We start from the raw sequence: 12,818 nt of genomic DNA on the forward strand, positions 1-12,818 counted from the left end.
GTTCCAAATCCAAAATAAACAAAGCCAAGGAAGAAGACAATGAGGAATCAAATCAGGATGAGGAGCAGGATCCGGGACAGCACGATGAGGGTGTCAACAAAACCGAGCTGGAACCACTGGAGACGACCTCCAACAGTCCCGTCTAGGAGCTTCAATCGAATTAGCAGTCCCAGTCACAACCAACAGCAGGACTGCAGCGGCGGCGGAGCAGGAGCAGGACTGCCGCGGCGGAGCAGGGCGGCTGCAGCAGAGCAGGGACGCGGCGGCGGAGCAGGGATGCGGCAGCGGAGCAGGCTTATTGCTTAACAAATTTATATATTCTACAAGAGTAGAGCCCACCTTTCTGGTATCTTTTGATTCGTACTGCCTTATGGGGAGGCGTTAATGATCATCGCCGGATCACATTTTGACCTTTTTTTAACTTAATTTGTTACTTGTGGTTTACTAATGTTAAGCTTAAAGTTATAAGATAAAATTCTATATTTAAAAAATCTATAACTCTGCCAAAAATGCCTTAAATTCCATTCGGAAAGTGTTTTTATCTTAGTTTTAATACGTTTAACAAATCTGCATACTCCATTTTTGTTTTTTAAAAATTTAAATTTTGGCCAATTTTCGAGAATTTTAATGATGTAACCCCTTATAAAAAATTGAAAAAATGGCTAAAAAAAAAAAAATGCCCGGACTTGTCTTAAAAGATTCGCCTATTAATGCTGATCAAGAATATATATGGTTTATAGGGTCGGAAATGGATGCTTCACTGAAAAAAATTATAAATTCCCTTCAAGAAGACCGAAAATATTTCAGCTTAATTAATTCAGATTTTAAATGTAAATTGGTATAAATATCACATTCCCCAATTATACATTTTTTGCAAAGAAATGCTTCCATGAATCCCTGAAATATTAGCATTGTAAAGCCTTTAAATCCACAATTATTAATATTATTAGTAAATATTTAGTAAACAATTAAATATCAATAATTATCCATTTAAAGATTTTAAATTTGAATATTTTCCCTTAAATGTGTCTCTGCAGCATTTCCCTCGCTCTTTTTAATTCTACATTTATATTCTGTAATTATTTCCTACTTACTATCCCTGCAAGGACTCTTTCCTAACAAACCAACAAGTTTTATCCTAGCAGGGATTTCCGCGGCGGAGCGGGGACGCGGCGGATGACACCGAGAATTAATAAATATGGGCATTTCCATAATGTCGCACGCGACATTCGTACGCATTCAAATCAAAAAAAAAGTATGGTACATTTAATTTTTTTTATTTTTATAAATGTTAACTTATAGCTCTTGCTTAGGACTATAATTGGTGCAAATGTTGATTTTGAGAGTTTGCTCAATTTTTAGAAAATTAAAAAAAACTGAAGGATTCGCACGCGACAAAAACAGAAGTCACTTTCGCGGCGAGCTGTTTAAACACTGATTTCAACGAAACGGCAGGGACTATTTTAATGAAACAAATTTTAATATATGATGCAATAATGTCACTTTCATATGCTTTAATTTACAAGCAAAAATATAGCGTAGTTTATTTTTTACTTAATTTTAATCATATTCGCACGCGACATGTCGCACGCGACATATTTTTTCATCATACTTTGCATGTAATTTTTACTATTATAAGTAAATTGGAAGAGCATATATCTATTTTATTTCGACTTTTTGCATTCTTCTAGGGATGTTAGTAAACAACAGTCAAAGCATAATGCCTCGGTTTGGATGTAATTAACAAAAGAAAACAGGTCCATTTTTATGATGTTTTTCATCAAAATAATGAAAAATCGTGTTTGCGCGAATATGCATTCGAATATTTCGAAATTTGTTTTAGAATATGATATAGCCCTTCAAATTTAATCAATTGGCCTTTTCCTTATGTTACTATGTTGGAAAAAAAAATTTTTAGAGAAGTTTTAGTGTTTTGGCCGCGGTTGACCTTTCTGTGGAAATGCCCATATGCTAAATAAATTAATAAAGTTCAAGCGATGTAAAAATTAAAAATTAAAGGGGGGGATCTGATGAAATGGAATGGAATGACGATGATCAGAGAAGCCTATTCAATGATTAAACTAAAAAAAATCAAATGAAATAATGAATAAATTAAATAAATTAAAAAAAAAATAAATAAAAGAACAGAATCACGGCACCCGAACAATGCCTGTGACACCAATAAGGAAAATTTAAAAAGTTAAGACAAAATCATGAAATAAATTAAAAAAAAAATAAAATAAAAGAACAGAAGCACTGCGACCGAGACGGTCGAACAATGAATAAAATTAATGATATGCCTTCATAAGCCAGGTTAATTTTTCCCATCGGCAATGGTGTCAAGGCTTGCTTGGATCGTATATTATCCACTTTCTCCAGAGCCTATTTTGGCGAATTTGAATTCGATAAAAAATGGTTTCCTCGAAAGGTATGGCAGCCCTGTCTGAAGTATGACCAGTTGCTGTGGTGGGGTTGTAGGTTGTAATATCAGATGTGGGCTGAATACCAGCTGTGGTTCGAAAATAAAAAAAATACTGACTTTATTTATGCATACGCATATCGATATATTTATATCACTACTTGGTCACACGCACGCCTACGAATGGGTAAAAAATAAAAGCGGAGTTATAAACAAATTGCTAAGAAACCAAACAACATCGTGTCGTCGCCGTTTCAGTTGTGTCGCGTGTGTGAGTCATTTCAGACAATTGAGTGGAAGACGGCAAGCAAGCAGTCGCAGCGCCAATTATCAGTGCAAAGAAGTGTTCTTCGCGAAGAAAGTGGAAAGTAAGTCGAGAGAGCAAAACCATTACGGGGAATTTTTAATTGGAATGCAGGTCACTACTTCGTTCGCTTCGCTCTTCATGGGGACCAGAAAACATTTACGCCGCCAGAATGACGTGAGCAGTTCGCCCTATGCCTTGCGGAGAGAGCTCTCTCCCTCCCCTCCCCCTTCGCATATGTAGCTTATTTTGGATGCTCAGTTATGTGCGTTTTATTTTTCTTCTTTGATGCGGGCGCCTCTCTTCCTCTGTCCTCAAGGCTTGTTTACATAATCGCCACCCGCCACCCCTGGTGGCCGCCTGGCTCGTGGTTTTGGGGGAGAACGGGAACAGCTGCTTTATCGATTTTGCTCTCTTGGCAGCCGGCAAGACGACGCCATTAATCGGCCGCCACGTCATGCCCGTCGTATGATTTTTTGTGCTCGCACTTGCAACGTTTCGTCGTCTCTCCCAATGACGCGTCATCGGCGGCGGCCGCACTTTGCCCTGATCGTACGATTTCCCCAGCGGCATCACCATCACCGTTATACAAACCTTTTGGGGCAAGTGTTAGTCACGCTTGCTCCACTTTCCATGTGCCTGTTTACCGTTGCGTCGCTCTTTTCCAGCGAACCACAACAGAGAGGCAGAGCCAGACCGGGAGAGCCACTTGCGGATCACACGCACAATCAGCAGTCAGCTGTTTAATGCTCAATGAAATGCGTACTGGTGCGTGGGTGATAGTGGAAGAGGAACAGCAAGACGGCGGGCAGTGCGAAGAGTTGTGCAATATTTTCGGGCCAATCTTATCTGGCTATGGAGCTGAAACTGCGAAAACCACAGAAGACCCTAGTTACCAGACGTGCCGAAAGGCGGTTTATAGTTCCTACTCGCATAGTGAAATGATAGTGCCACCAGCATTTTCTCACGTAATCCTGGCTTCTCTCCGAAGCAGCATCAGCGTCCAGAGAATCATGAATCGAGAAAAAGGCGATCAACTGATCAGTTGACGTCAAGCAGTGGCTTTTTTCGGTGATAAGACCACGCCACAAGGTTATCAATGAACACACACACTTTGTATTCATTCTATATTCTGCTCCCCGATCGCAGCTTATCGATGGCAAAGGCACTCGTAAGATTTAAATAAGTCCCAGGCAGGCAGGTTCTTGTTTTCGAGAGATCTCTTCGGGCGACTGTACTTTCGACCTTTCGCTTTTGGCCAAAAGAAAATCAAAGCGAAACGGACAAGGCAAAAGGCAAACTCCAAATTGCTTTTTCTTCCGCCGTGAGATTCGCCAGAGTTCTTTGGCCTGGTCAGAAAACTTTAAATGCCTCCAACTGAGTATGAGAAAATCACAAACATCTTTATTTTTTGTTTTATTTACTCGGTTCGCACAGAAGAGTTATTTATCAGGCTTTTAGTTCGGTTACCAGGGAGTATGGTGTTACTATAATGATTTTAAAACATTAAGGCTCGAAGTTCTGAAGACCTTCGAAGACCTTCTTTAATTTATTTGCTATTTTAGAAATATATTTGCTATAATTTCATCATACACTATAAATCAATGAATATTTAATTTTCTTGCTGACTATAAATAGAAAATGCATGTACACCAAATTTATACTACATATATAAATAATCTAAGATCACACAAAAGAGTACTAGTTCTGGTATATTTTATGTCTCAAAATCATGCTACTTACTTTTTTAACAAACCTACTTGAGTAGTAATACTCATAATTGTAAAAAATTGTAGTGAAACCCATTAACTGCGTCTCTATTTTATATTTTAAAGTCGTTTTCACTGCATACTTACACACATCTACACTTGTCGGCCTGACCTTCGTCTAGCAAAAATAAACTACTGACAGTTTAAAACGAAAAAGTCCCGTGCTGATAGCGAACTTTGACTGGTTCCGCCACTAACGCGATTTCGTAATCCAAGAGAGATACTTGTGTAGTTTTTTGTTCCAAAGACTTCGTAGTGTCTAGAAATCCCGGGCTGATAACAACGAACGTGGCATTTCATCCCAAACATGTGTACTTCGCCAAGCTGGCAAGATCGGAGTTAGCCATATAGCCATCGTTGTTAGCGTGTTGTATTCCTTTTATCTTTATCAGTTGTGGAACACGGTCCATTTCCGCCAAACGCATTTATCGTGTTCGATAACTCCCGGTTCGAGTGCAGCGGAAGCGCCGCACACGGTACTCACTCGTCCAGGTAGGCCAATCTTATCTATCCACCTGCTTTTAGAGCAATCGATTTTATGGGTCCCACACTTGTCCACCCACACACGCTCCTCTAGATAGGAGCGAGCTCTCTCCGGTATTTGTTTTAGAGGTTTACGCCGATGGTTAAAGACTTCGGCGGCGGCGTAGAGGTCAAAATGACTCGGCGGCGGCGGCGTAGTAGTCAGAAAGAATCGGCGGCGGCGGCGTACAGATTTTTTTCAAATTAAATAAAATTAGTATTATTGTATTATATCAGTTTATAACGCCTTTATTAACAATAACAATAAAATGAACATAAGTGAGTAAATTAATTGGGTAAATGAAATGAAAATAAATAAAAATTAAGTAACAAATAAAAATAAACATAAAAATAGCAGTCTTTTTCCTTGACTTGAATAAGTTTCATTCATAATTCACATAATTAATGTTCAGTTTTCAATTCAGTTCATTTTTATCTCTTCAATTTGTAAATTTAAGTTAAACTTTCTTTGCAAGTGTCGTAATTGTCATGTATAAAAATTACTTTATTTACGTTGTGAGGACTGAGCTGCGACCGTTTCTGCGTAATTGTAAGACCAGCAATAGAAAAAACTCGCTCACTTGGAGTGCTCGTTGCAGGAATACACAACACTTTTTGTGCCAGCATCGAAAGTAAGGGCATTGCAGGTGCCTTTTCCTTCCAAAATGTCAATACGTCTTGACATGAAGATAAGCTTAGGAGTAGATGGCATTCAGCTTCCAAATTGTTATCTTTGGTATTGGTCGAATGCCGTTGAGCAAGCTTTAAGATTTTGCTTGCAGAATGAGACTCTTGCTGCTGATCGCTATCTTGTTCAACATCTCCAATCAGCTCTTTAAACATTTTTAACAAAAAATCGTTTCTTTTTAAACTTTGTTTCTCGCAATACTCCAACACACAATCAAGTGAGTTGAATCGCGGATCTAATAGGGATGCGCAGACTAGTATATCCGATATCGGGAACCTTGAATCAAATCTATTTTTTATATGGCTTTTCATGAGAGTCAAAGCAAGCGGCTCATTGTTCTCAGGTTCTTCCAATATTGAGACGATTTCAGTTCTTATCACTAACGCAAGACTTATTGATGGATACAAATCTCCAGACAAAACGGTAACTGCATCTTTAAATTTTTTTAAGAAGTCGCATAATTTATATAAAAGCTGTGCTTCATTTTCTAATAATATTAAATGAGTCTTATTGCTGCTTGTGAGCAACTTATTTAATGCGGCTCTTTGGCACCCAAGACTGTCTAACATTGTTAACACGCTGTGCCACCTTGTTGGGACCGAGTTCTTAAGTGAAACATTTCTCTTGTCCACCAAACTACTTTGTAAGTCATTAGGGTTGTTAATATTCTTGTAAGTTTGCAAGGGAACATCATCTAACGGGCCAAAATCATCATCGTAGTCGACCCATTCATTATCTTCGGATGCCAGCAGTTCTTCTAAATTGTCGATATTTGACAAAACTTCCTTTTGAAGTTCGTCAGCTTGACATCTCAAAACATGTGTCTTGAATCGTAAGGCACTCACAATATTTTTGCACTTCACAATCAAATTTTTAATTTCCGGCTCTGAATTGTAACCATCAACATTTAGCAAATTATGTAGTCCATGTCCAAGGCAGAAGTGGTTTTTTATACACCCCAAATTAATAGCTTTTTTGATATTGCTGCCTTGGTCGGTTACGACATAATTAGATCCCATTTGCAAATTATACATTTGAGTAACTTCTTCCACCTCTGTTAAAATGTTACTTGCCGTGTGCGATTTTGACAAATATTTTGTTTCCAGCGTTAAATGCTTCATCTCAAAATTCGCTGACAGAAAATGGAAGGTGAACGTTATATAACTTCTTCTTCTATAGTTATCTGTCCACAAGTCGAAAGTTAAGGCAAAATGTTTTTGTCCAGATACTATCCGTGTAACTGCTCGTAAAATGCATTCATACACATCGTCTAGTGCAGTTGTTGACAGCGTTTTGTAGTGTGGAATGTCAGCATCAGTTGCCACAACTCTATATTTTTTTAAAAAGTCTTTAAGTCCACTGTGACAAATTATATGAAATGGTAGCAAATCTCTAGCCATCCACAAAGCTAGCTCTCGTCCCAGCGCCCACTTACTATCTTTTGGAGATATAATTGGCGTCGATTTTTTGAAAAAATTTGATATTGATCCACGTGTAGCCAATGAAGTACTCGGACTGTCGATATCTCGAATGTTGTGTTCATTTTTGAGGTGTCGACTTAAATTCCCTGTGGAACAGTTCGTGGAATACGACTGAATTTTAGCACTGAAACAATTTACAAAATCTTACTTGAATCTTAAAAAAAGGAACTTAATTATTACCATGAAAAGATTGTTCTTTCGTCGTCTTTTTTCTGAACATCCAAACATAATCGGCAGAACACCTTGTCCACTTCAATGCAGTTGTTCTCTAATTGCAATGCGCCGAAAAACTCCCACACTTTGCTCTTTCGATTTGAGTAATGGTTGTGTTTAATTGAGTACATACTCAATGGCTGATCCATCTATTTGTTTAGAGAATATTTAATTAATACATATGTTCCTAACACTAGTAATAGTATTTTAAAACTTACTTTGCATATTTACGCACAAAAAACACAGCTTTAGAAAGTAAACCACACCAAATAGCTGTTCTAGAGATGGGACATAGGGAGATGGGAGATGAGACAATCCTAACGATTAATCGATTATTTATATCGAGTATTTGGCCATTTGTATGATTTATTTATTTTTGTTTTTAAGTTATATTAAGAATAATATCACCGAAGGCCGCGCCGGTGCTACGCCGGTGCCGCACCAGCGGCGCGCCGCGGCGCGCCGTTTTTTTCATAATTCGGCGGCGGCGCGTCAAATAAGGCAAAAATCGGCGGCGGCGGCGGCGTGGCGCGGCGGCGTATATGTCTAATTTGTTTACCTTTTGATTCAGCGCTCACTTCGCTGGAGGTGGTTCTTCGTCATCGTTTTCTTTTTTAAATCCAATACAGTGGTCACTAGCAGGCGGGGTATGGAATAATATGGTATTTGAATGGGAATCTTATGCGCTGTTTAAATAATTATAGATAAGAAAATAGTACTGTATCATGCGAAAGAGTTTTGTCACAATCTTAAATCACTTTTAGTTTGTTATCTTAACGTACTATATTTAAACACTTTGATTATGAAAATATAGCTTCCGTTTCAAGTGCAAAAGTCACTACAAGTCCAGGTCCTTGTGTTATCTGTTGTGAAAATAATACATTACTGTCATGACTTTCTAAAAATAATTGATGTTTCAGAGAAGCTTATGTTTTTATTTTTTATGTATGTTACGCTACTCATTTCAAGAAGCAAATTAAAGATTTCTAAGAAGCTTATTTGTTGGAGCGATCACTGTAGATCGTACGACACGAGTGACGTCCATGACGTCGCTCAAAGCTATGAAGGTATATTGTTGTAGATTACCAAAGACTGAAGGCTAAGGAATTTGGCTTGGCAACTGAGAATTAGCATGAATTAGCATCGAGCGGGGATCATAAATTTCACTGGCTTACATCAGCTCCAAGCGGACTCGCAGACGCAGACTCTCTCCTGAGCCTGAACTTGAACTGGAAGCCGGTTCCAGCAGGTGACTCACGGATCCAATTGGACCTTGAACAACCGAAAAGTACACTCCCAAAAATAAACGCAGTGTGTGCACCCCATTTTGGGGTCTCTAAGTGGAATTTCTCTGGCTGATAAGGTAGCGAAAAAAAGCGTATGTGCCAACCAGATATCTGACGTAGGTTCTGAGGGGTGCCAAGAAATATTCCGTATAGATATAAGCAAATATGTGTGACACTATGAATAAACATGAGAGAAATAGACTGTCTGTTTATAAAATTAATTTCGAGCACGCACAGAACAGCTGACCGAGAGCGGCGGAGCGCTCGCTCTTCTCCTCCAGTGCGATTGGGTCATACCCTGGCTCACGTGTCCACCGTCCCCCCATTTGTTTACGTAAAGTGCAGCAGCCGCCGGAACTAGTTCTGGCACTGCCCCCCAGTTGCTGTTGTTGTGTACGTGTCGTCGATTCTATTATTACTTGTTTGTGTGGCTGTTTCTGCTATTGTTTACCGCCTTGCGATGCTTTTTCTGATTTCCCAGAAATTTCTCTGCCGTTCGATGCGCGTGGCTAATAAAACCAGTGGTTTCGGCAATTAAAGCAGAAATCGATTTGGCTGGGGCTCAAACCTTTAGGGGGGAGGAGGGGCGGTAGTGAATCACGTGTTGTCAGCATAAATTTAATGCAACTTTTGTAACTCTTATAAATGAAATAGGAAACGGGGTTGATATTAGATTTCATATGTAAATCCAAACAGTGTCGCCAAATGGCAATTAATCACATTTGTATCATTTTTGTAAATAAAATGTTTCTTGTTTACATGCAAATAAATGCACATAATTATACGATTTTATATTTAGTGTTTATAAAGCTATAAGAAACAGCGTCATTTGGGATTTTATTTATAAAATGTTTAGTAAACAAGTCCATGTCCCAGAGATGGCGAATTTCTTTGAAATATGATTACAGTTTTTCTGTGAACTATATCTTATTCTACAGCTAATCTGGGTTATATTTAATATTTTTTTAAAAATATTTTAAAGGGTAGGAAGTACCCAATATAGCCTTTTTTCCACTTAAATTCTTTGCTTTTTTATATTCCCTAAAATGTGTAAGCATAAAAATCCCATAAATATCTGTTTGTTTAATTAATATTGATATTAGTATAGCTAGTAATTATTCCGCCTTAAATATTGTTTATTAGTAAACAAGATACGCATATTGCGAGTGAAAAAAGAGGAGAACCACCAATTAAATGAACTCGAATAGTGGGGTATTTGTTTATTTTATTCACCATTTAATGAGAGTCAAGCCAGGAATATTAGTAGATCAAAGGTTAATGATCAAGACACTCAAAAGTATCTTAATAAAACCCTTTTTAACATTGAATAAGTGCACTTTAGTATACAATGTTTTTATGGCCTTTTGGGGTTTAACTGGTGCGAGTTGTCAAAAAATAAAATAAACTGAAATCGCAATTGCCTTACTGAACTCTAACCTGTACCTTTAAACATCTCAAAATCTCTTGCAGACCAAAAAATACGCTTGAATCTCCGTGTGTTTTAAAAAAATCGCTAAAACTGCCGCTTCCAAACATTCGCTGCGATGGCCACCTCATCGATACTCGCCAAAAGCACAATTAACAGCACCACATCGCCCCCGGCCACGTCCCCCAGCAGCACAACCAGGAAGCGGACCTACGAGACAGCTATTGCCATGCCCTCGTCGTCGTCCACAGCCACAGCCACCTCGAGCTCCACCACGGCCCCAGAGCCCCAAGAACAGCGCACAAATAGCCCCAGTCTGGCAAAGTCCAAATCTGCACAGCTGGAGAGTGTCCTGGTCGTCGGTGACGGCGCCAGCGAGCCCACCACCGCTGCCACCACGCTGCGGGACAGCACCCGTACCATCTCACAGAGCGATGCTGACGATGGCGGCGAGGCAGCTGCTGCCGAGGACTCGCTGACCACCAACAGCACAGCCCCCTCCACCTCCTTCACGGCGGACTACCTCAGCGACGTCAAGCGGAAGTACGTTCCGCAGCTGCAGCAGACGCCGCCGGCGCCATCTCAGCAGTTCTTTAACGGCAGTGGTGCTTCGGATTTTGCGGTGAGTACAGAACAGCTTGGAAATCTAAATTAGAATTATTTGGGGAGAGCAGGCCTTGAAAATACCAGATGGTTGTGTCCTGAGACCCCTCAAATTCTCAGTTGAATATCAGACAGTTGTTGGGAGTTATATTTTGTACGAACGGAAAAGATATTTAAAATACTGACTAACGATGAGCGACTTGCTCCTGGAGGAGGACTTTGTAGGCCTAAGACTCGTACTCCCCTTTTCACCTGTCACTCATCCCTTTTCGTCTCTCTCCAAGCAGACCATTTGCAAGCCGGCGCCCTTCTCGCACGACGAGGAGGCCATGCTGGAGCGCCAGCGTTGCGACTACACGCAGCGCATCACCTACCAGATGGCCCGCTCCGGACAGACAACGCGTAGGGTGCGCGTCTACGCCGATGGCATCTACGATCTGTTCCACCAGGGCCATGCCCGCCAGCTGATGCAGGCAAAGAACATCTTTCCCAACGTCTACCTCATCGTGGGCGTGTGCAACGACGAGCTGACCCATCGCATGAAGGGTCGCACTGTGATGAACGGCTTCGAGCGCTACGAGGGAGTGCGTCACTGCCGCTACGTTGACGAGGTGAGTTCTTCTTACCTTTGTATGGAACTGGCTTATAAGAACCTTCTTCTGCCCCCCCTAGATTGTCCAAAATGCGCCCTGGACTCTGTCGGACGAGTTCATTGCCGACAATAAGATCGATTTTGTGGCCCACGACGACATTCCGTATGGAACCGATGGCATGGACGACATCTATGGCCCGCTAAAGGCGCGCGGCATGTTCGTTGCCACAGAACGCACCGAGGGTGTGTCCACTTCAGACATTGTGGCGCGGATTGTGAAGGACTACGATCTGTATGTGCGCCGGAACCTGGCCAGAGGCTACTCCGCCAAGGAGCTGAACGTCTCGTTCCTGTCCGAGAAGAAGTTCCGTCTGCAGAACAAGATGGACGAGCTAAAGTCACGCGGCAAGCGGGAGCTGACCAAGGTCAAGGTGGACATCATCACCAAGTGGGAGGAGAAGTCGCGCGAGTTCATAGACACCTTCCTGCTGTTATTCGGGCGCGAGAACCTCAACCATCTGTGGAACGAGTCCAAGGGCAAGCTATTGCAGGCCCTCAGTCCGCCGGGAAGCCCGTCGGGATCGGTGAACGGCGACGACACCGAGGGCGGCGAGGACTACAGCGACACCATTGATGATTACTTGGAGCTGGCCGAGAAGATGACCGGAGAGGGTAATGTTAGCGCCAGCGGAAGCAGTGGCTCACTGAACGGCAAGCAGCGTCAGAAGCGTCCCTCTTTGGCGCGTAGGAGTTACCAGAGCCTCCAGAGCCGCTCGCCCGACGATGATGCGGACGGCGAGGAGGAGGAGGTGGAGTACGAGCGACGCAGCAATTGATTCTAGTGCGGGAAAGACCTACGGCCCGATCTTCTCTCCGTCTGAGATGCTATTGTAAACTGATTTGTTCGGGCCGCACGCCGCTAGATGCCCTGCCGAGGCCCTTCTAGTTACTCTAGCTCTAGATGATGGTACACTGTAATCTTTCCTAGTTTTAGTTGGCACGCGCGCTCCCCCCTCTTCTCCTCTTCTCCCGCACTCGGCACTCAACCACTTTTCCAGATCCTGTAGCTAATTCGGCGATGTGTGCAACGCAGAAAAGACTCATTTTTGTATTAGAGCGGCGGCTGCGGTACCGAAAATATCTAGAAATATTTATATTAAATTATTTCGCATAACATTAGCTCTAAGTTAACACAATCACAAACACAACAACAAGAAACAACACCAAGAAATATTTAAAAGAAAAAACGATTAAACAAAGAAAACAAAAGAAACAGTTGGCAATAGCGGAATTATTGCATAAAAATGCTTTGTTAAATATTTTTTGAGAAATAAACATTGAATCGAAACAAGACCAGAGCATGCTTATGACCACTTTTGATCTTCTCCAAGAGTTCGCCATCAGTCTGGCCACAGCAGTTGCGGAATTCTTTTGCTGCGCCAGCGATGATGAAACCGCTCGCCTTGATTGGAGCCCCCTTTCTATTCTTCACCCATTCACCGGCTGGAAGCGGTT

At 41.3% G+C, this 12,818-nt stretch overlaps 1 protein-coding gene and 1 long non-coding RNA gene across 4 annotated transcripts; one reads left to right on the forward strand and one right to left on the reverse strand.

Annotated features, from left to right (window-relative positions):
- Positions 1–2,592: 2,592 nt before the first annotated feature.
- Positions 2,593–12,656, forward strand: Pcyt1 (Phosphocholine cytidylyltransferase 1). Of its 2 annotated transcripts, XM_017173263.2 has the most exons (4): positions 2,593–2,787; positions 10,153–10,730; positions 10,999–11,322; positions 11,384–12,656. In XM_017173263.2, the coding sequence occupies exons 2-4, from the start codon at positions 10,227–10,229 to the stop codon at positions 12,137–12,139; spliced, it is 1,584 nt and encodes a 527-aa protein (XP_017028752.1). In that variant the 5' UTR covers positions 2,593–2,787; positions 10,153–10,226; the 3' UTR covers positions 12,140–12,656. The 2 variants fall into 2 exon arrangements, with proteins under 2 accessions (XP_017028752.1, XP_017028753.1); XM_017173264.3 differs by lacking the exons at positions 2,593–2,787; positions 10,153–10,730 and adding an exon at positions 10,781–10,932.
- LOC138928313 (uncharacterized) lies at positions 5,139–8,278 on the reverse strand. Of its 2 annotated transcripts, XR_011444818.1 has the most exons (4): positions 8,179–8,278; positions 7,615–8,031; positions 7,364–7,545; positions 5,139–7,307 (listed from the first exon to the last, which is right to left on the reverse strand). It is a non-coding gene; the product is annotated as an uncharacterized lncRNA (long non-coding RNA). The 2 variants fall into 2 exon arrangements; XR_011444817.1 differs by having other exon boundaries at positions 7,615–8,278.
- Positions 12,657–12,818: the final 162 nt, after the last annotated feature.

This window comes from Drosophila kikkawai, chromosome 3L (assembly GCF_030179895.1).
Source record: "Drosophila kikkawai strain 14028-0561.14 chromosome 3L, DkikHiC1v2, whole genome shotgun sequence".
Taxonomy (NCBI): domain Eukaryota; kingdom Metazoa; phylum Arthropoda; class Insecta; order Diptera; family Drosophilidae; genus Drosophila; species Drosophila kikkawai.